The sequence below is a fragment of the Danaus plexippus genome, chromosome 30 (genome assembly GCF_018135715.1).
Source record: "Danaus plexippus chromosome 30, MEX_DaPlex, whole genome shotgun sequence".
Classification (NCBI taxonomy): Eukaryota; Metazoa; Arthropoda; class Insecta; order Lepidoptera; family Nymphalidae; genus Danaus; species Danaus plexippus.
The window spans coordinates 10,001-28,867 of record NC_083557.1 but is presented as its reverse complement, the minus strand read 5'-3'; the positions used below and the strand labels follow the sequence as shown (position 1 = coordinate 28,867).

The window sequence follows — 18,867 nt, the reverse complement described above, 5'->3', positions numbered from 1 at the left end:
GTGTAGAATAATAAAGATTACAATAAAACTAAATGTTACTTTGAGTGAGACGCTGACGAGGAATCCGTTAAGAGACGATTCATTGGATTTGACATGCAGGAACTATAACCACACTCTTACACACTGTCTTGTAATAAAAATATTGAAACGCAGGCGTCCGAAGAAAAGAAGGGCGTGGTGTACGCCGAGCTGGCCCTCGGAGACCAGACCGGGGACAGGGCCCCGCCGCCGCCCGCCACGGAGTACGCCGAGATCGTTTACAACACACAGGAGCAAGCGAAGGAAGGAGAAAAGTAGACACAGACGGACACACGGGCCTCGCGTGCTCCTACAAACACTTCACGCTCCAATTAAATAAATACTATATTTACGGTCACAGTGTAACGAGATCCACCGACAACTACAGCAGTGTGCCGAGAGTGACCTCGGCGCACTCGAGGTCGAGAGACAGACTATACATAATGTATAAGTATAATCAAATTTGATATTGTAATGTTGTCTCTGTGTAGAGCGAGACGCTTGTTTTGTAAGCTCTATGATACTATACTTAATGTAAGCTTTTCTATGATATTTTATAAAATAGAATAATGGCGATCACTGCCCGTCGCAGAAGTTGTTTTCACTTGGCGTATTTATTATATTATTATTGAGATACGAATTGTTTTTTATAGTTTTACTGTAAGTTAAACAGGGTTCATGAGGCTTCATTAGACCGCGTTCACATTGACGCAGCGGGAGCGATGTTCAATTACTTCTGACGCTTAACTAATGTACATTTGAGTGTAATCGTTTAAGTCACTTCCGCTATCCGCTCCCGCTCGTCGTCCGCTTCTCTCAGTCCGGGCCGGATGCAGCCTCTCGATCGTCCGTCCAGTAAGCTAAGTATCCGAGGTGCTTCAACAAACATCGTTACCAACTTCATTAAAAGTTTTACGTATTTTACAGTTAAATTTTTTATTTTATTTGTAATTAGTAAGTAGCGTCGCTCACACAAATTATTATATAATGACAGCACGACATATGAAGACTTAGGTTTTATATATTTTTATTGTAATAAGCCTTTTTTTCGTTGTATTTATAAAATGTCACTGTACTTAATGTATCTCGAATATTTTGAATAAATTTTTGTGTCATAATTACGAGTTTATATTCAATAATCGGAACTAATATGACATCGAAACTACTGCGACCATCTGTCGAATGTCGCATTACGCCGACCGAGGAGGGGGGATAAAGCGATACCCGATCAACTCTGAACAGATGACCGAGTAAGATGTTGTTACAATAAGATAAGAAACTATATTTTAAATATAAATGTTTGAGACGATTTGTTTGTGTTGTTTAAATATAATTTCTATTAAAAATTGATTTAGTATGTATCCTCGATCCGACATGGACATCAGCTTCATTTAAAATAGTGTTTTTAAGTTTAAAAAGTCGGCTAAGAAGAGATTTCAAATGAAAGACTTAGAGTGTTTCAATATTTAATAAAAACATTGTTCGCTGCCTTCCATCCGGTAAACCTGAATATTCGAACAGCTTCATATAAAATATTAACAAAAACAAAACTTAAGAATTTATAATATTGCATTATTTTAATTTATGCTCTATGTAAATATATTCATATACAAGGTCAAGGTTCACTCCGATATAGAAAATGTACAACAAATAAATAAACTTTGTTAGAATATAGAGCGAAATATGAGTTGGATCCTAACGAACAGGAGAGGTTGAACTGAGAACCCTAACCGTAGTTAAAATATTACTCTCTTAACATAATATATTAGACTAGCACGTTACACTAACAGGAGGAAACGACTGGCAAGAGATCTACAACGATTGGCAAAACACGAAATAAGCAACAGATATATTGCGATCTGAAAATAATGATAGAGTCCACGAGAAACGAACAAACAGACGAGGACGTTAGTCACACGTGACTCGTATGTAGCGGACTGTAACTATATAGTTACAGGTTTGTTTTTAAAACAAATCTTAGAATTTAACAAAGTATAAATACACCTTCACGAAAACCTGACGACGCAACAAGAGAAAGATCAAACGAAAACATTAAAAAATAATCTCACGGCAATAACAAAAATAAGAGCCGCACTACTGACAGATGTATGTGGAGGGTAGACGCACACCGAGCGCGACAGAGTTCTGTTTCAGTCCGGCGTTATCCTGACGTCGCCGTGCGCGTCCGGGTTCATGTTCCTCACGACGTTCTCCCACACGTCCTTGGCCACGCTGGCGTCCGTGTCCCGACACTCGTACGTGTCTCCGGGATGTTTCCGCCCGTAGTGCCTGATGATGTTCTGCCTGTGGGAGAACTTCTTCTCGCAGACTCCGCACGCGAACGGCTTCGCGTTGGTGTGCGTCCTCATGTGGTAGATGAGCCGGCTCTCCTTGGGGAATGTCTTGTTGCAGACGGCGCACACCGTGTTCTTTATCTTCGAATGGCGGACCGTGTGTCGCTGCATGTTGTGTTTGTGGGCGAAGCTCTTGGCGCAGACCGGACACGAGTAGGGCTTCTCGCCCGTGTGTTTCCTCATGTGAGGTTTGATGAGTCCCGCGTGGGTGAACCTCTTCCTGCATATCTTGCAGGAGTAAGGTTTGATGCCGTTGTGGAGCTGCACGTGACGTATCAGAGTCGACTTGTACTTGAAACTCATCTTACATTTGTCGCAGACGAACGGCCGCTCCGTCGTGTGTCTCCTGAGGTGACTCTTCAACAGGAACTCCTTCTGGAAAACCTTCTGACAGACTCCGCACTCTATGGGCTTGTCGCTGGGTTTCTTACACCTGCCCGCGCCCTGATGCTTCAGTAAGTTCGCTCTCACGGAGAACTGTCGCTTGCAGGTGTCACACTCGAAGGGTTTGACCGTGAGATGTATCCTCTTGTGCTGCTCCAGGTTGGAGGACGTCCTGAACGTCTTCTGGCACTCCTCACACTTGAATCTCTTCTCCGTGGAATGCGTCAGGACGTGCTTCTCATACAGCATCTTCTTGAAGAACTGTCTGAAGCACACTTCACACTCCCATTTCTCCCTCGAGTGTAGAGCCACATGTCTCTGAACATTACCTTTGTTGGCGAATCTCTTGTAACATATGGGACACATGTACTTACCGTCCACAGTCGAGTTCAGACTCAACACCTCCTCCGACACTGAGGGCAAACATGTACAAACTATGATAAATGCCATATATTATATTGAGAAAGATATTTATGAATGAAGAAATAGCTTGGTTAGTATGAGTCAGATTTGTGATCTTTATTTAAAACACTAAACAACAAGTCCACAATACAGTTCTAGTGTGCTCTGTCTTTAAATATTTTGCAGAAATAGTTACCATTACTGATATAAACATTACATGGGGGACCTCTCACAGTCTCGGGCACACTGAAGTTGGACGACTCCTAGAACAAGGGATTACACACACACATACACATGTATAACTTTATCATATAGCTAAAACTTAATCAACGGCATGAATTTACTTTACACCACATCCATCGAACACTGCAGCATTCCTTACAGCAGCCAGTTCTAACTTATACTATTTTTGGATGACTTTACATTGAACTGCACATGTGTTGTAATAATATTGTTTATTAGAGATTATTTTACCACATGATCACTATCCAAGGGCTCTTCTTTAATGGACACTTCTACGCCTATGTTGTGGTAACCGGGTTCCTCTTTAATGGTTGTATTGTGAAATGTTGAGGTCTCAACAAGCAGGCTGGGCTCATGTTTAACACTGAAATAGTAACATAATATAAAGACACTATGTTATTCAGGCTGAATAACATAAGTTGATAGAAAAGTTTTTACTAACTTGTATTAAGATACCAGTTTAAAAAAAAAAATTGTCACAATACAATATACCTCATTAAGAAGATATTCTACATAGAATTTAAAAAGAATATATTTTGATTTAATTGCATTCCAGTGAAATGGTTGTTCAGTCAGTAGTAATACAGAAACGGTATTGCGAAAAAAAGTTTCAACACTACATTTTATCCTGCAATTAAATTATATTAACTAAAAAATAAAGACTTACTCGTCCCGCGGCTCCACTTTAATGTTCACAAATTCAACACTTACTATTTTCTGTTCAAAGACACCGACATTTTCTGTAATTTGTTTATTATTAACATTATTTACGATTTCATGGGACGATGGTGTTTCGCCACACACTGGCTCTTTCTTAATTTGGATAAACTCTGAAGTCATCTTTAACTTTCACTACATTTATTAGTTTTATTATTAGCTAAAACTTTATCATTTCATCATTATTTTTTTCACTAAAAATCTGTTTTCTTTTGTAGAATCTCGCCTAATACATTGCTTTGTGTTGACAGTAAAAATAATATTGCTAGAACATGAACTTAAACGTCAAAATTTAAATCGATTATGGAATTTTCTTAAAATCGATTACATTTCCTCAGCTTCATCTTCGTTGGTGGAAAATAATTATAGATTTAATCATAGGACAGTCATAAGTAAATGTTTTGTATATAAGCAATTAAATTTATAATTTTTATTTCTTAGCCTGCTTTTGTGTAACATTTTATTACTAACTTTCTCTGTAATCTAATCACCATCTTGGAAAAATGACATATAGTTTGGCTGAATACTTTTTGATCAAATTTTCACTTCCAGGGCGGCATAATAAAATTGCACCACACTTTTTATATGAAGTATTAGTCCGAACGAAAATTTATAACAGTGTAATGTGGTGCCATAAGAGAGCATTGAAAGCCGAGGCTGCTGAGTAGATACTGCCTTTATTTGCAATAGATCGTACATTAAATCGTTAATAAGTATATTTAGTTAATATAATGTATTCACTACATCTCAACAGACAATTAATTTATAGAAGTAAAGCAGTAGAAAAAATATTTTAAAACATTTGCAGTATTTTCGTTGTGTCTTTGAGTATGAGATTACTGTAATTAGAACATAAATACTATTCTCTCCTTTTCATTTCAGTTTTATACTTATTGTTTATAGCATGTTTGTTTAATGTTCTGGTGTAGAAACTAATTGCTAGGAAATAACTCCTGACGTAACAAGTTTATTTTTATCCTATACAGAATCTTCAATCTTCGAAAAAATGATATTATCCAACTAAGTGCATCTTAAAAGCGAGTATGTCAACATGAAGTCAGTGAAGTCGTGGTGTCGAAGATTTGCTATCCCAATTGTATCTTTGCTTTTACTGTTTAACTTTACCTTTTTCTATGTCATCCACAACATTAGATTTTCAAGACCTATGATGTCTGTCAAATTTTAACTAAGCCAGATCTTGAGTAATGTTTACTTTCATCAACAGAAGACGTATTTAAGTAACCTAATATTTTCATAATTTAACGTCTTCCGTCCTTTTCTTGATACCCAATGAGTGGATGTCTTGGTGTGTGGCAGTTAATAAGTGACTCAAAGCGAAATAACGTCGGCCGTGTGGCTTATTGATTGAACTGAACCCTTTATTATGATTGTTGAAACATGTTTCCTATAAACATACATTTAAAAACGAAATTTACTTTTTTAAATAATTTGAACGAAAACATATGAGCATGTCTTTTTTATGGTTTAAAGCACTTAGAATTTATTTTTAATTTTCAGGTAAATTTTATTGAGCGTGCAACAATTAAAAAGTTAAAACCACTCTTTCTGCACAGTGCTGTGTATAAAGAATGGCTATGTTGTACGAAATATTAATAATCTGGAGTTGTAAGTTTCGAGTGTAACAAATAAGATAAGTCAAAACTATTTATTTCCTGCTTATATAATAAACATTAAGACATTTTTGCACGCTTAGAAACATTCGGAGCAAATTTAACTGATTACTGTTAATTATTTTGTTTGCAGGTGTAACGATCGGCGCACATTCATTAAGATCGTTTGAGACGAAAGTAAATAACGACACCAACATTGAAAGTAAACAATTCCGAAAACAATAGTAAGCAATGCTTATTGTTAACTAAACACATTTCCGTTTAATAATAATATTTTCTGATCGATACTTTTCTCTCTTCTTATAATAAGATTTGTGTTCCTAAAAAATCAAAGTGTACTAAAATACAAAACTAGCAGATATCGAACCTTCTGCTCATCGCTCCCTTCCTGACGTGTGTCGTGTGTAATATTGGTAGCACAGTTTACTTTTTAGTTACTAATATAGAGCGAAAATATTAGAAACTTGCCAAAAAAAAGAGAAGCCGTGCAGACCCTGCTTTCCAATTAGAATTACTATCGTCCAATTCCAATCACCACCATAATCTGTGAGATTGTTAAACGTATATAGAGAGACTGAGGAGACACCTCGCAGCGCGACTAGAACCCAAACATGTCCTCAGTAACTGACGACAAGGGTTCTGAAGAAATCAGTTGGTTAGGGATACTCGTGTGCACTACACATTGATTCGGGAAAGCTCTGGAGAACAATTTTTCAGAGTTCATTTGACGCTTGGAAAACTTTTGACCGCACACAAGGAAACAAGTCCTGCAGCTAGGACAGCACAAAGCAAAAAACACTGTCCCTATACAAGCCTCGCCCTTGTTACGACTGTGGCGAATGTGGTACGAGTTAGCTGATTGGGATGAGATGTGACATTTCTTTTCATCCTATCCTTGACAGGTTTGCTTCTAAACGTTCAATCCTTCGAGATGCGCGGATGCTGTAACCGATGTGACGTTAGGCCAGGGAGTAATTAATCCGCTTTTAGATGTATCCATTGGCGACAAAGCTCGCCCATGCTTCACTGTTGAATGTTAGGAGGCTGAAAACGAGCATACGGCACATCATTCATGAAATGGCGCAGTAACTAGTTGGTTCTCATTGATGTAGTGCCTTCACCACCTACGCCTTCGTTTCCACCCACCGATGGGTGGATCTTCAGTTAAGCACTAACTAGTATCAATTAAAAAAAAGACCCACCGCATCAGCGTGTCCAACTCATGCCCCTGTTATTAACTTTGCCACACTTGTCATGTATTAGTTAATAATATATAAACTATGAACATTTTGTAACATGACTTGTATGTATGTCTGTTCATCAGCGGCGACATGATGCCTAGAAAAGAGACGTTCATGCCGATGCAAATGAAAAAAAAGAAAGATGCGCCTGAGACGTTCTACGAGCCGTATATGGAGAAAGGAGACTGGGTGTTTTATCGGTAATCACTGTTATTACGGGATCATACCGGGACTCGAACTCGGATATGAAACGCTAATATCCTGGAACCTTCGACATCTTTTGAACCACCAACTACAGGAACTATATCCTCAATGTAATAAAAAGTATTGTTTTTTTTCATCAATCGGAAAGTAATGTCCTTGAAGTAGGTGCTGTTTACACAATTCGTTATTTTCACTAGCGACACAAAACATTTTAAGCGTTGAAGGAATCATTTGAAGTTCACCTTACATGAACATCGTAAAAACTGTCGTTTGCGCTCTCATACATACATAGATTAATGATGTAATAAGTTTTAAACTTAGCTCGTATTAATAAGGAATATGGAACACTTTCAGGAATCAATCGACAAAGAATCCAACACCGTATTTTCTGAACGTCGGGAACTCAACAAAACATACCGAATGTAACCAAATATGTTCACGAATGTACCAGGAGTAAGTTCAGTCTAAGAAGATACGCGAGAACTATTCAGGACACAGTGGATGTGTTGAACTTATTAGACTTAGACCGTGATTTAGATTCTATAGAAAGAATTGCTGTCCAAAGAGACGAAAGAAAGGAAAAGTAGACCAAAAATTATGTTCTACAAATCATTAAGAATCAGCAAATATTTGCAAAACAAAATATCTTCTCATGTACTATAATGTATGATTTATAAACGAATAATAAAAAAGTAACAGAATTAGTTCTTCCTAGATCAGCGTTCAGACCAAAAAGAGCTGGTTTATAGCTATTTAGATTCTAGTCCACCGGGCGGCCTGTCGCAGGCCTGGCGGGTGTTATGTAGAAAGTATTCTAATAAAAAATGAGCTCGAGCGATCTCCTACTTGATGGTCTTTATGAGTGTTCTGCTCTTTATCAAAAGTATTAAATGACGTAGACTACAGAACAAAACATCAGTGTTAGATGACTTCAGCGTCGAGATCGACTGAGCTGTGATTGTAATGTATGGCGCCACCGGTCTCCGGGCGTGGCCTTAATGATATATGATATGAAGTTACCTAAAATTAACTCTTGTATTCTAACAGCCCGCTTGCAGTCTCATATTTTACTGTGTTTTAGCTACGGACAAGTGTGCGCTATGAGGTACGACAGATCTGCTAAGGAAAATGTATTCAGGACCTTCGACAGTCTCTGTCATGTAGAATTTGAAAATTGTCGCTCTGACACAGAGAGTGAGTCGCATTCCAAGAGTCGCTGATCTATTATTAACATCCAAAGTAATGTATCGTTCACAGCTTGAGCCAGCATCGCTTCCAGTAGATGTCGAGACTCTCTTAGCGGTGGAACATTTATCTATAATATTAATCTCAACTCGTTCCCATTTCTCGGTCCGCAGGGTACGGTTGGTATCCATGGTCTCGATGTATTCCTTGACAATATATCTGAAAAAATAATAAATGCATGTTTGTTTTTACTTCAGCGTGGTTCCCGAGGTACAAGGGGAGTTGTGTGAAGCTTGTGCGGAGTCAGCCGATGAAAAATTTGGATTTAGCCAAATTTGCGGCGACCTATGAAGGGAGAATAAAGCTATTCAAATAATGTTGTTGTTTTTAAAATATGGCCTTCAACGTGCTTCAAATAATCTAATTACACTCTCGAGATCTACACAATATACGTTGGACATGTCAAGATGTAGGTGTTTTATATTGGCACTCGAACAACCCTCTAGAGCTCAAACTTATGAAACAATAGAAAATACACAAGACATTGAGAGCGAAAACCTTTGCACATAGTTTGTGCTTGTTGTGATTCACCGAAGTGCACCGCTCGCGTGACTCGTGAGCCGCTGGTGCCGCCTACTGGATAGACCTCAGACAGTAACTAGCAACACGTAGTATTGAACATCCCGCCCACTGGAATAATATGTCGAACACTCGTTGGACATATTATTGAGGACGCTACACTTTTGTCAGTCTTACTCTCACTGTTCGATTATTTAATCTTTAAATGATAAGTTATATATTTAAATACAAATAGTATATTTAATAAACATTGTAGAATTATACAACAGCGTCCTAACACGGCCGTACCGACACGTACTTCGTTCTCGAAGTACAATTATTGTAACCCATTAATTTCAACGTACAAGAACAAATTTTGTACTACCCCCTGGATGACAATCCTTTAACGCCAATCTTCAGGCTACATATGAAGCTTTGTACTCAGTTTTTTACTTCGCAATATCTATTATCAGCTCTCAATGATTATGTAGCAGCACAGTATAACCAACAGCAAGTCACCCTGACTGTGCCCGAACAAGCACCCGTTGTCGGTGAACGTTGGACAACAGTTTAGTCCTCTATCTCAATATAATCAAAATATAATTCATTGAAAATTATTTCATAAACTCAAATCACCTTAAGTGATCCTCTGTGATATATAATCATACCTTACTTTGCACAACCAAACACCCGCAGTCGGTGAAGCTAAGTCACCCGCAGTCAGTGATTGTCGGGCGACAGCTAAGGCATCATAGTATGATTCACTCCAAATCACTAATCACATAGAGTCAGATCACATTCAGTGATCCTCTACAGCTGAGTTTGATTCCACCCACTCACCAGGCCATACCCGAAGTTTCTCTTTAGCGACTACAACATTTCTTAAGTTGCCGATGTCCCTTAGTGAGAATCTGTCACTATCTAATTTACCCGTTATTACGTAAGGCCCTTTAAATTTTGCTGATAACTTATATTCCTTATTCCTTGAATTTATCAGCCATAATTCTAAGTCGTTGTTCAGCTTTCTCTCTTTCAGCTGTTACATCTATAATTTCACTTTGATTATTACTTATCACTTCGTCTAGTCTATTTTGTGCAGAAGGAAAATTAGAATTTCTACTGATAAGTAGAAATTCTAAGGAGAAAAACCTGTCGATTTTTGAGTTGTTGTGTTTATGGATAGTTGAACTTTCCACAAAACGCTCGGCCAGTCTGACTCATCAGTACAAGACGTATTAATCATATTTGTAATCGTCAAGACATATCGCTCTACCTGACTGTTACCACGCGGGAGCCGGTAGATATGTATTGTGTCTAGCTTGCCACTCATTAAATGACTCTCGCATTGGTTTCGAAGAAAACTTTGTTACTCGATCGATGATGACTAAAGACGGTGTACCAAAGTCAGGGAGAGAATTTCGGATTATGTCAACCGTTTCTTTGGTCACTATACATTTCAATGGTTTTAACATGCAGAATTTGGTAAAACCATCTATTATAATTTATAAATATTTGTAACCATCGCCAGACTCTGGAAAAGGTCCTGCACAATCCAGATGGACAGTATGAAACGATATTGGTGTTTCCTCTATGGGGTGTAACAATGCCTGTTTTGGTCCATGATGAGATTTTCTTGCAACGCATTCGAGACAATGAAACTATATGTCGCCGCAATATTGTTTTTCAATATGTGGGTAGGACATTATCCACGAATTCTTATTGCGACGAGACTAAACAATTATTAATGAAACTTACGTTGTGATAAAACAGTTGTAAATAATTATGAATATTTTAGGAATTACGTTGATATTATTGAAATTGTTATTACTTGATTTTCATTGAATTCCTAAATTGTTCCATGACGCGAGAAGTGAAAAATGGAATGGATTCCGTTGTTGTGTTAAGAGAAAGTTACTACTAATCTTGGAATGATAAGAATAAGTTAAGGATTACTATCTGACTTAATTATTGTAAATGGATGGCATTTTTACATTAGAATAAATCGTTATCCAATAGTTTTTATTATTTTAATTCGCTAGTCTTTATATTACTGTTTAAAATAAGGATTTACATAGGATCGGATTTATAATTGTTCAAAACTAAAATGTGGGTAGTCATAACTTGCTTACGCACCACACCTGCCCGAGGCGGGTGGGGAAAGCGTATTTAAGCGGCCGGGCCCGAGTGTTAGACACACTCGAGCTCCAGCAGTCGATTGGTGAGTTATTTTCATTACTTTGTGAAATAATTCTAATTCCACATTTTAAGTTATTTGCTTAGATTATTTAAATTGCATTTTTATGTAACTAGTGTTAGAAATAAATTAGGCAGTACTTCCACTTAGTTTATTGCTCCACAACTCGTAACAGAATCCCCAGTCTAGCACTTACATCCTATTTATAATATTCAAAGGTAACATTTTTAGGTGAAGGTACTGTACTGGACTTTTTTAAAATATAAACAGCGCTCAAAATCCGACATATATATTTCTTTACGAATTTAGAAATTCCCGGGAACCAAAAATATTCAGACAGCTTATTGTATGTTTTATCATAACCAACCTGCTACCTCTCGGAATATACAGTTAAGGGGCCGCTACAGGACACCGTTCCATTTTGTAGTATAGTAGGTTGTTTCGTACCCCCGGTACGAACTTGTTCTATAAGGGCTTTTGTTTCGGGATTCTTGTCCTGCGCAATTACCAACCAAGACCTTGGATCATTCATTGAATTGATATCTTCACTTTCACTGAGGATGGTTATAGGTGCCAAACATCGAGGAGCAATAGTTGAATTTTGATCAACTTCTGGATTTCGACTGAGATAATGGCTAATGAATTGTTCCTTCCTGTTTACGATCTCAAAGGAAAAATCTTGCAAATATGTCCACCATCTCGGAATTCGGGGTGAAATATCCTTTTAATTAATAGTAGATTTTAATGCATTGCAATCAGTAATAATTGTAAAATTAATTCCCAGTAAATAGACCCGAAAATGTTTTAAAGCATTGTATACCGAGACAGTTTCTAGTTCGTAGGAGTGGTATCGGGATTTGTAAGGACTTGTTATTTTTACTAAAATATCATCATCATCATCATCATCAGCCTATCGGAAGCCCACTGCTGAGCATAAGCCTCTTCTCGCATGGAGAAGGTTTTAGCATTAATCGCCACGCTTGCTCAAGACGGGTTGGCGATTTCAAACTTATAATTTGAAATTATAAGTTCAGGTTTCCTCATGATGTTTTCCTTCACCGTCCCGTCAGTGGCGTCTAAATACTGTTAGAAAGTACATATGACTATGAAAAATCACATTGGTACTTGCCAGGTTTCGAACCCGCGCCCTCACGCATGAGAGGCGGTCCTTTAATTTCCAGGCCACCACGACTTACTAAAATATGCGACTACTTTATTCAGAGAGTGCCTTTTTTGCAATAGCATGGCACCGAATCCTATTGCACTAGCGTCTGTATGTAATTTCATTGGTAAAGCTGGATCATCTATTGTTGATAAAGGGTCTCGAGATAAGTTATTTAAAACATAATTACGAGCTTTCTCTTGTTCCGATCCCCATTTCCATTTTTGATCATTTTTTATAAGTTTCGTAATTGAAGCCGTTTTAAAAGCAAATTCTGGTATGAACTGTCTAAAATAGCTATCAAGTCCCATAAATTGTTTTACATGTCGAACATTTGAAGGGATTGGGGTTTTAACTAATGCTGATAACTTTTTTGGACTGGGTTTAACACCTTCATGAGAAATGATATGGCCTAAATATATGATGCTTGTTTCAAAGAATTTACATTTCTTTAAATTGATCGTGAATCCTGCGTTGGATAAAAATCTAATGGTCTAAAAAGTCGATACCTTCTGAAATACTACTTAATGGTATCAACAAGTAGTTGATAATAGCCTTTTGAGATAACGATGGACCATTGCATATACCAAAAGGCATTTTCAGAAGCTCGTAATGACCAATTTGTAGAATGTGGGTAAACAGATATTCGATGGAAACCGTTCTTCATATCGATAGAAGTGTAATATTTAGCCTTACCTAGACCATCGATGTGGTCTTCAATGAGAGGAAGAGGATATCGTTCCTTTTCTATATTTCGATTAGAAGTCTATAATCAATATTCAATCGATCACTGCCATCTTTTTTTTTGATCAACAGAACTGGACTGGCAAATTTGGACTCACTTTCTTTTATAATTTTCTTTTTTAATAAATCATTAACGATCTCCTTAACTTTTTCTCTCTCTATTGGGGCCAAACGATAGGGACGATAATTAATAATATTGTTTGTTTTTAACGAATATCGAGTTGGCATTTTGCTACTGTACTGATATGATCTGAAGGCAAGATTAAAGGATAATTTTGAAGAATATTGATAATACTTGCCTGTAAAGATCCACCTAGATGATCGAGACATTCAACAAAGTATTTTAAATCTTCATTATGTATTTCCTGTGCTTGAAGTGATCCAACAAATAGATCAGGCTTATTTCTTAATTTTTACATACAGCACAAGCAACTCGATAGAAGCACTTTTTAAAAATGTGACCCTCCTTCTTACAGTAGGTGCAATTTACTCTAATTGATTATGAATTTTTTTCAACGAATTCCTTGCTGCTAGACTGAAAAACAGTTTTAGGGCACTGTGCCATAAGGTATCCCGTTGTACCACAAGTATAACACCTTTTTTCGGCCTTGAACCCCACTTCATTACTCGACTTAAATCGTTTTGTGCTATAGCCATGGATTGTCCGGGTTTCACGGCTTCTATGAATGATCTTTTCTTTGGAGCCTTTTCATATGTAAATAAACTATCAGATAGGACACAGTACGAACTGAACTATTTAAACTAGTCATTTTTACGCCGACTTCTATTATTCCACCGGAAATAAGTTCAATTAATTGAGTTTCTGAAAAGGCTACCTTGGTGCAACGCAGCAATCTGACCTTTGCAAACTCATAGTAGTGAGATCTAAGATTTTCGCGAGTTTTATTCATTTAAATGAAACTAATATATTTCGGATATACTACGCGGATTTTATTATTTTAAAAAACTACATAATAATAAAAAACAACCTGCGATACTACCATAAGTGAATTGAGTTACTGACAGAATAGGCAACATTTTGAAGAAGGTTTCCATCAAAACTATTTACAAACCAGATAAGAAAGTGAGCCAATTCTTGAGACCAATCAAGAGTAACGTTCCTTTGTAACAAGCGGGTATATATACAAACTCGATTGTGACTGTGGCTTGTCATACGTTGGACAGACAAAGAGGAGGATCGGTACAAGGGTTAAAGAACACATCTCAGATATCAAAAATAGGCGCGCGTCGAAGTCAGCAGTGTGTGAACACACAATTGACAGACCAGGCCACTACATTCGGTTTGATAAACCACAAATCCTCGCTCGTGAAGACAAGTATATACCGAGGTTAATTCGCGAGGCTATTGAAATTAAAAAACATCCCAATTTCAATAGAGAAGATGGCTGGAATCTATCAAACATCTGGGACGTCCTTCTTAAAAAATATAAAATCCCATGTCCGTGACCACACCGCAGAACCTCAAGACACCGTAAGCGCATTCTGCCGGCATCCAGAGCGGTACGCCAGAAAATTAAGAAATCGATGGCGGTAGATGATAAATAACAAGGACCAACTGACAGACACTCACATCTCGTCTGCCCGTGATCACGGTTGCTAAAAAGTAACCGAAACGTTGGGATTATGTAGTTTTTTAAAATAATAAAATTTGCGTAGTATATCCGAAATATATTAGTTTCATTTAAATAACTCACAGTAGGTTTTAGCGGAATCGGAGTTGTACAGTCTTTGATAAGTTTTTCTTTTCCGGATACAAATCCACCAAGTCCTTACGAAAGGTCTCCCAAGACCTTTCCGTCTCTGGTTCCCACGCTTCAAACCAGGATAGTGCGCAGCCGCGTAGAGCTTTTCCAGCTCTAGCAACCTGCTGGATGCTGCTCCATTCGAGTTCTATGCTAAGTTTCTCAATGCTTCTGCACCAGGATCAAAGAGTGGCAGAGTGATATCATCATGACGCTGATTTGTTGTAATCGTATCGCTGATGACTTTCAATAAACCTTCCAGTAGTGGGTTCGATTCCATAATTCATAAATAAGTTATTTATTAGGTTGGGCGACAAGATTTTGTATTTGACAAGATTTTTCCCTCTTCTGATGTTAAATTAAAAATAAAATGTTATATAATGAAAACAGATTTATATTAGTAGAAGTTTTAATGAATTGTTCATTTACTGTACATGTTAAAATTTTACAAAATATTATTTTTTCGTAAAGAAATGTTATACAATAAAATATACTTATCGTCTCATTGTAATACCCATAGCTATATACATATATGTGAGAGCGAGGGGATCCTCGTGGAACCTTGGCCAAGACCCGAGTCCTTTAAATGGCTTTCGACCCTGGGCGTTAAGTACCGATGACGATGGACAGGTTTCTATTTTGAAGCAAAGATACTCTTTACTCAAAATGATCCTTGTTTATTGCTAACAAATTCTTAAAATGAATGTCAAGAATTGTATAGCAGACATTCTACCACTGTGGCTGCTAAGAGCGACCAATGTAGAATGAATTCAGTACGATTATGCTTGGACTTTTATATGGTAAATTCTGTATTACAATTGTGGGTACTTGAAAAAAACTAATCACCTGATGTATTAACAAAATTATAAACACCTTTGAAGTGGGTAATTTGAAATAAAAAGTTTGAAATAAAAAGAAAAATAAAAAGTGAATTATGTGTCGCTCAACTATCGAGAGAGAGGACGTTTTTATTTCCAGAATGCGTTGGGTGCAAACATAGCGTCCGAGTTAAAAGGACATCTTTCCACCATTAGTGTTGTGCTAGTCGTAATTTGCACAATTTTGGGAAATGGAGTATTATACGCAGTATATAAAATTTTTAAAAGATGTCATGTGGCGTGGATAAGGGAGGGAACTACTATGCAAAATTTAAGACGCTTATTCCGAAGATCGAACCCAGCACCTCCGGAACGTACTGTTTACTACGAAGGTCATCGAGAGGTTCCAGCTCCGTGACGTTGAGAAAATAAATAAGTGTTGAGTGATTGAGTGAGTGTAAAACAGTGCAAAAGGATAGAAAAGTAAAATCCATACGCATACTACGCAGAATGCAATTGGGTATCCAAAAAATATTTTTATTTTAATTCGAATACTATAATTGTATTGTACATTAGGTTTGTATAATGTAAGCAATGTCTAATGTAAATGAAAAAAAATAATAATACATACCTACTATAATTATTTGTCAAAACATGTTTAACTTTTGTTGTAAAATTCTGTCTATCATCAGAATAAATTTATTAAGTAAGTTTTGTAATGGCTAGTGATTTAAAAAGTATATACGAAGGTCTAAAAGTGTATTGAACAAAGTATAGTTAAATTAAGCTTTGCTAGGATAACAAAGGATAGCCTGCGGGTGTCGGAGGGGTAATCCGATGCCCGATGATCCAGGCAAATGGAGAGCTGCAGGCAGGCCTTACGTTCTGGCAGGCAGTTCTTGGAGAAGGAAGGGGAATGTGGGTGGGGCCCACCTCTCCTACCGAAGGCGGAGTCCCCTTTTAGGGGCTCGTGCGTAGTGAACGGATGAATGGCAGGCCGTCCCCGTTACACTAGCTTACGCACTGCGCCGAGAACATCGAGGTGGTTTTAGTGGGTAAAAATCCCACATGCCCCGACCGGGTTTCCCCTCGGTCGGAAGTCTTTTAGAAGATCTCCCCTCGTTAAAAAAAAAAGGATAACAAAGTATATATTACAACAAAGCATCTAAATTTCAAAAGAATTTTATGTGTGTTCTAATATTCTAAGTAAATAGATTGAAAACAAGGAAATTAAAGGACAAGCGTTATCTGATATACAGTCATATTGCGATTCAATAAAGGACGTATATTTATTTACAAATTGAAACATTTTGTTCTACGGATCATAGCTTCCAATCGAGTTCTAAGCTGGAGTTAGGTGTTAAAAATATTATAATGGAAACTTTTAATTTTAAAACAGCGGTGTCTATGCACCCTGTGATGACAGGTGATGAGCAAGTCACTAGGAACCTGATAGACGCGATGTAGCTGTACGACTCTACACTTGATGAGGAAGGTAAGAGTATGTTAATAAAATTTGTTTTAAAAACTCGACTAACACAAAAAGCTATGTTAAGACATTTAGATTCTTATGACTCGTGTGACGAACTGCTAAGTGATATGCGGACACATTTACTAACAAAAAAAATAATAGGATATGGCCATTCACAATGAGTTAGTGCAAATAAAACAAAACGGATCCTCATTAGACAAGTATGGGAGTAAAACAGAAAACTTATTTTCCGATTTGACAATTTCACAAGCCGATGGTGATCAAAAAGTCCTTAAGATACTACGCCCGCTAAAAGAAAAAATAGTTATTAAAAGTTTCGTTAGTGGCTTGAGAAATCGTCAAGTTAGTACTATTTTGATAGCCCGTAATTACACGGCACTGAAGGATGCTATTAGAGAGGCGAAGGATGAGGAGGCGTCATACTGCCAGAACTGGGAAGAATCTGTTTATTTATGGAATCGAAGTAATGCACTAACGTTTAGGAACTCTCGTGGTTGATTTAGAGGAAACGGTGGTGGACGTTTCGGACGTCCACAGTAAAATCGACCGGTACGTAACATAGGCCCATCAAGTACATAGCGCACCTCCTACCCGCGAGTAGGGTGCTCTTTTCGGGTGCATTCCCTTGAGTGCCTCCAGAATCTCCCCCTCAGTAAAAGGGGGTTCATCCGGAGTCTCAGGAAGTTCCCTCATGTGAGCCCGTAGGTCATGTCTCACGTTCGTGTCTGTCGAGTCGTCAGGGTAGAAATGGTCAAGTAGGGCTTTGGCGGTTTCGGCTGTATCTGTGGTGTAGCGGTCGCCGACCTTAAGCGTGACTGCTGGGCGTCGTGGAGCCGATTCCCTGAGAAGTCTGTTGGTCAGAGACCAGACATTCTCCTTCGTTTGGAGTTCACAGAATTCCTTGAAGTGGGAAGTTGACTCCGCTTTAAGTGCGGCGGCGTATCGCTCTCTGAGGGTGTGTAGCTGTCGGGCCAGGGCATCCACCGGTTGGTGGGATTTCTTGGCCGCGTGTTATTTGTGATGGGTGTGTATGACCACCTGCTTGTGCTCTAAGGTCTCTGTCCACCAAGGAGGTTTGCATTTCGCTCCGGTCGATCTGACGGGCATGGAGTCTCTGCAGGCGGTGTGTATACATTCGGTGATGGTGTCGATAAGAGACTCAAGTTGTCCAGTGTCCAGTGCTTGGATGTCTAATTCAGATGTGTCACTGCTCGTGAATTGTGTGAGAATTGACTCCTTGAAGAGGCGCCAATTTGCTTTGTTATTTTTGTAAAGGAAGGTGGTTGTGTTGAGATGTTGAGAAGTCTGTGATTTGTTTTGAGAATGCGAGTGTGTATATGTGTAGTCGATTGCGTTGTGTTGCGATGAGGGACAAGCGTCCAGGTTCACCTTCCAGTCTGATACTTGTCCGTAGATTAGTGACGAGACAAGTGTGATGTCGATTATGGAGGAGCGCGCGTGGCCGTGAGTGATAGTTTCGAATGTGGGTGTATTGCCCACATTGCACACCTGAAGATCGTGAATGAGAGAGAGGTCTATGATATCCCTCCCTCTTGCGTTCATGCGTTCGCTCCCCCAGAGTGGGTGCCAACCATTGAAGTCGCCACCGATGATGCAGCGGGTGTTGTTGGTTGGTTGGTTGGTTGGTTGGTTGGTTGGTTGGTTGGTTGGTTGGTTGGTTGGTTGGTTGGTTGGTTGGTTGGTTGGTTGGTTGGTTGGTTGGTTGGTTGGTTGGTTGGTTGGTTGGTTGGTTGGTT

The 18,867-nt window shown here is 38.3% G+C and overlaps 4 protein-coding genes across 8 annotated transcripts in view; 2 read left to right on the top strand and 2 right to left on the bottom strand.

Moving 5' to 3' along the window:
• Positions 1-1,136, top strand: part of LOC116776530 (fasciclin-3) — a 35,880-nt gene extending 34,744 nt beyond the window's left edge. For both annotated transcript variants that reach the window (XM_061525466.1, XM_061525465.1), the window contains exon 11: positions 154-1,136. In XM_061525466.1, the coding sequence (XP_061381450.1) occupies positions 154-297 (144 nt within the window). In that variant the 3' untranslated portion in view covers positions 298-1,136. The remainder of the gene's footprint in view (positions 1-153) is intronic.
• Positions 1,137-1,471: 335 nt separating this feature from the next.
• Positions 1,472-4,381, bottom strand: LOC116776626 (zinc finger protein OZF-like). Of its 3 annotated transcripts, none has more exons than XM_032669859.2 (4): positions 4,069-4,381; positions 3,633-3,765; positions 3,355-3,421; positions 1,472-3,169 (listed from the first exon to the last, which is right to left on the bottom strand). In XM_032669859.2, the coding sequence occupies exons 1-4, from the start codon at positions 4,239-4,241 to the stop codon at positions 2,169-2,171; spliced, it is 1,374 nt and encodes a 457-aa protein (XP_032525750.2). In that variant the 5' UTR covers positions 4,242-4,381; the 3' UTR covers positions 1,472-2,168. The 3 variants fall into 3 exon arrangements, with proteins under 3 accessions (XP_032525750.2, XP_032525751.2, XP_061381595.1); XM_032669860.2 differs by having other exon boundaries at positions 4,113-4,253; XM_061525611.1 differs by lacking the exon at positions 4,069-4,381 and having other exon boundaries at positions 3,503-3,644.
• Positions 4,382-5,625: 1,244 nt separating this feature from the next.
• LOC116776691 (uncharacterized) lies at positions 5,626-8,755 on the top strand. Of its 2 annotated transcripts, none has more exons than XM_061525681.1 (6): positions 5,626-5,744; positions 5,883-5,973; positions 7,074-7,190; positions 7,549-7,647; positions 8,276-8,558; positions 8,637-8,755. In XM_061525681.1, the coding sequence occupies exons 1-5, from the start codon at positions 5,708-5,710 to the stop codon at positions 8,412-8,414; spliced, it is 483 nt and encodes a 160-aa protein (XP_061381665.1). In that variant the 5' UTR covers positions 5,626-5,707; the 3' UTR covers positions 8,415-8,558; positions 8,637-8,755. The 2 variants fall into 2 exon arrangements, with proteins under 2 accessions (XP_061381665.1, XP_061381666.1); XM_061525682.1 differs by having other exon boundaries at positions 5,627-5,744; positions 8,452-8,558.
• Positions 8,756-17,677: 8,922 nt separating this feature from the next.
• LOC133319823 (uncharacterized) lies at positions 17,678-18,673 on the bottom strand. The gene is made up of 2 exons (XM_061525619.1): positions 18,149-18,673; positions 17,678-18,073 (listed from the first exon to the last, which is right to left on the bottom strand). The coding sequence occupies exons 1-2, from the start codon at positions 18,671-18,673 to the stop codon at positions 17,678-17,680; spliced, it is 921 nt and encodes a 306-aa protein (XP_061381603.1).
• Between the last annotated feature and the right edge of the window lie 194 nt (positions 18,674-18,867).

Coding starts and splice junctions, on each gene's coding strand:
- LOC116776626 (XM_032669859.2), bottom strand. CDS start 4,241: ATGACTTCAGAGTTTATCCAAATTAAGAAAGAGCCAGTGTGTGGCGAA. Junction 3,422..3,632: donor CCTTGGATAGTGATCATGTG/GTAAAATAATCT, acceptor CCCTTGTTCTAG/GAGTCGTCCAACTTCAGTGT. Junction 3,170..3,354: donor TAATGTTTATATCAGTAATG/GTAACTATTTCT, acceptor GTTTGCCCTCAG/TGTCGGAGGAGGTGTTGAGT.
- LOC116776691 (XM_061525681.1), top strand. CDS start 5,708: ATGGCTATGTTGTACGAAATATTAATAATCTGGAGTT. Junction 7,191..7,548: donor GGAGACTGGGTGTTTTATCG/GTAATCACTGTT, acceptor GAACACTTTCAG/GAATCAATCGACAAAGAATC. Junction 7,648..8,275: donor TGTTCACGAATGTACCAGGA/GTAAGTTCAGTC, acceptor ACTGTGTTTTAG/CTACGGACAAGTGTGCGCTA.
- LOC133319823 (XM_061525619.1), bottom strand. CDS start 18,673: ATGAACGCAAGAGGGAGGGATATCATAGACCTCTCTCTCATTCACGAT. Junction 18,074..18,148: donor AGACCTTAGAGCACAAGCAG/GTGGTCATACAC, acceptor CTGGCCCGACAG/CTACACACCCTCAGAGAGCG.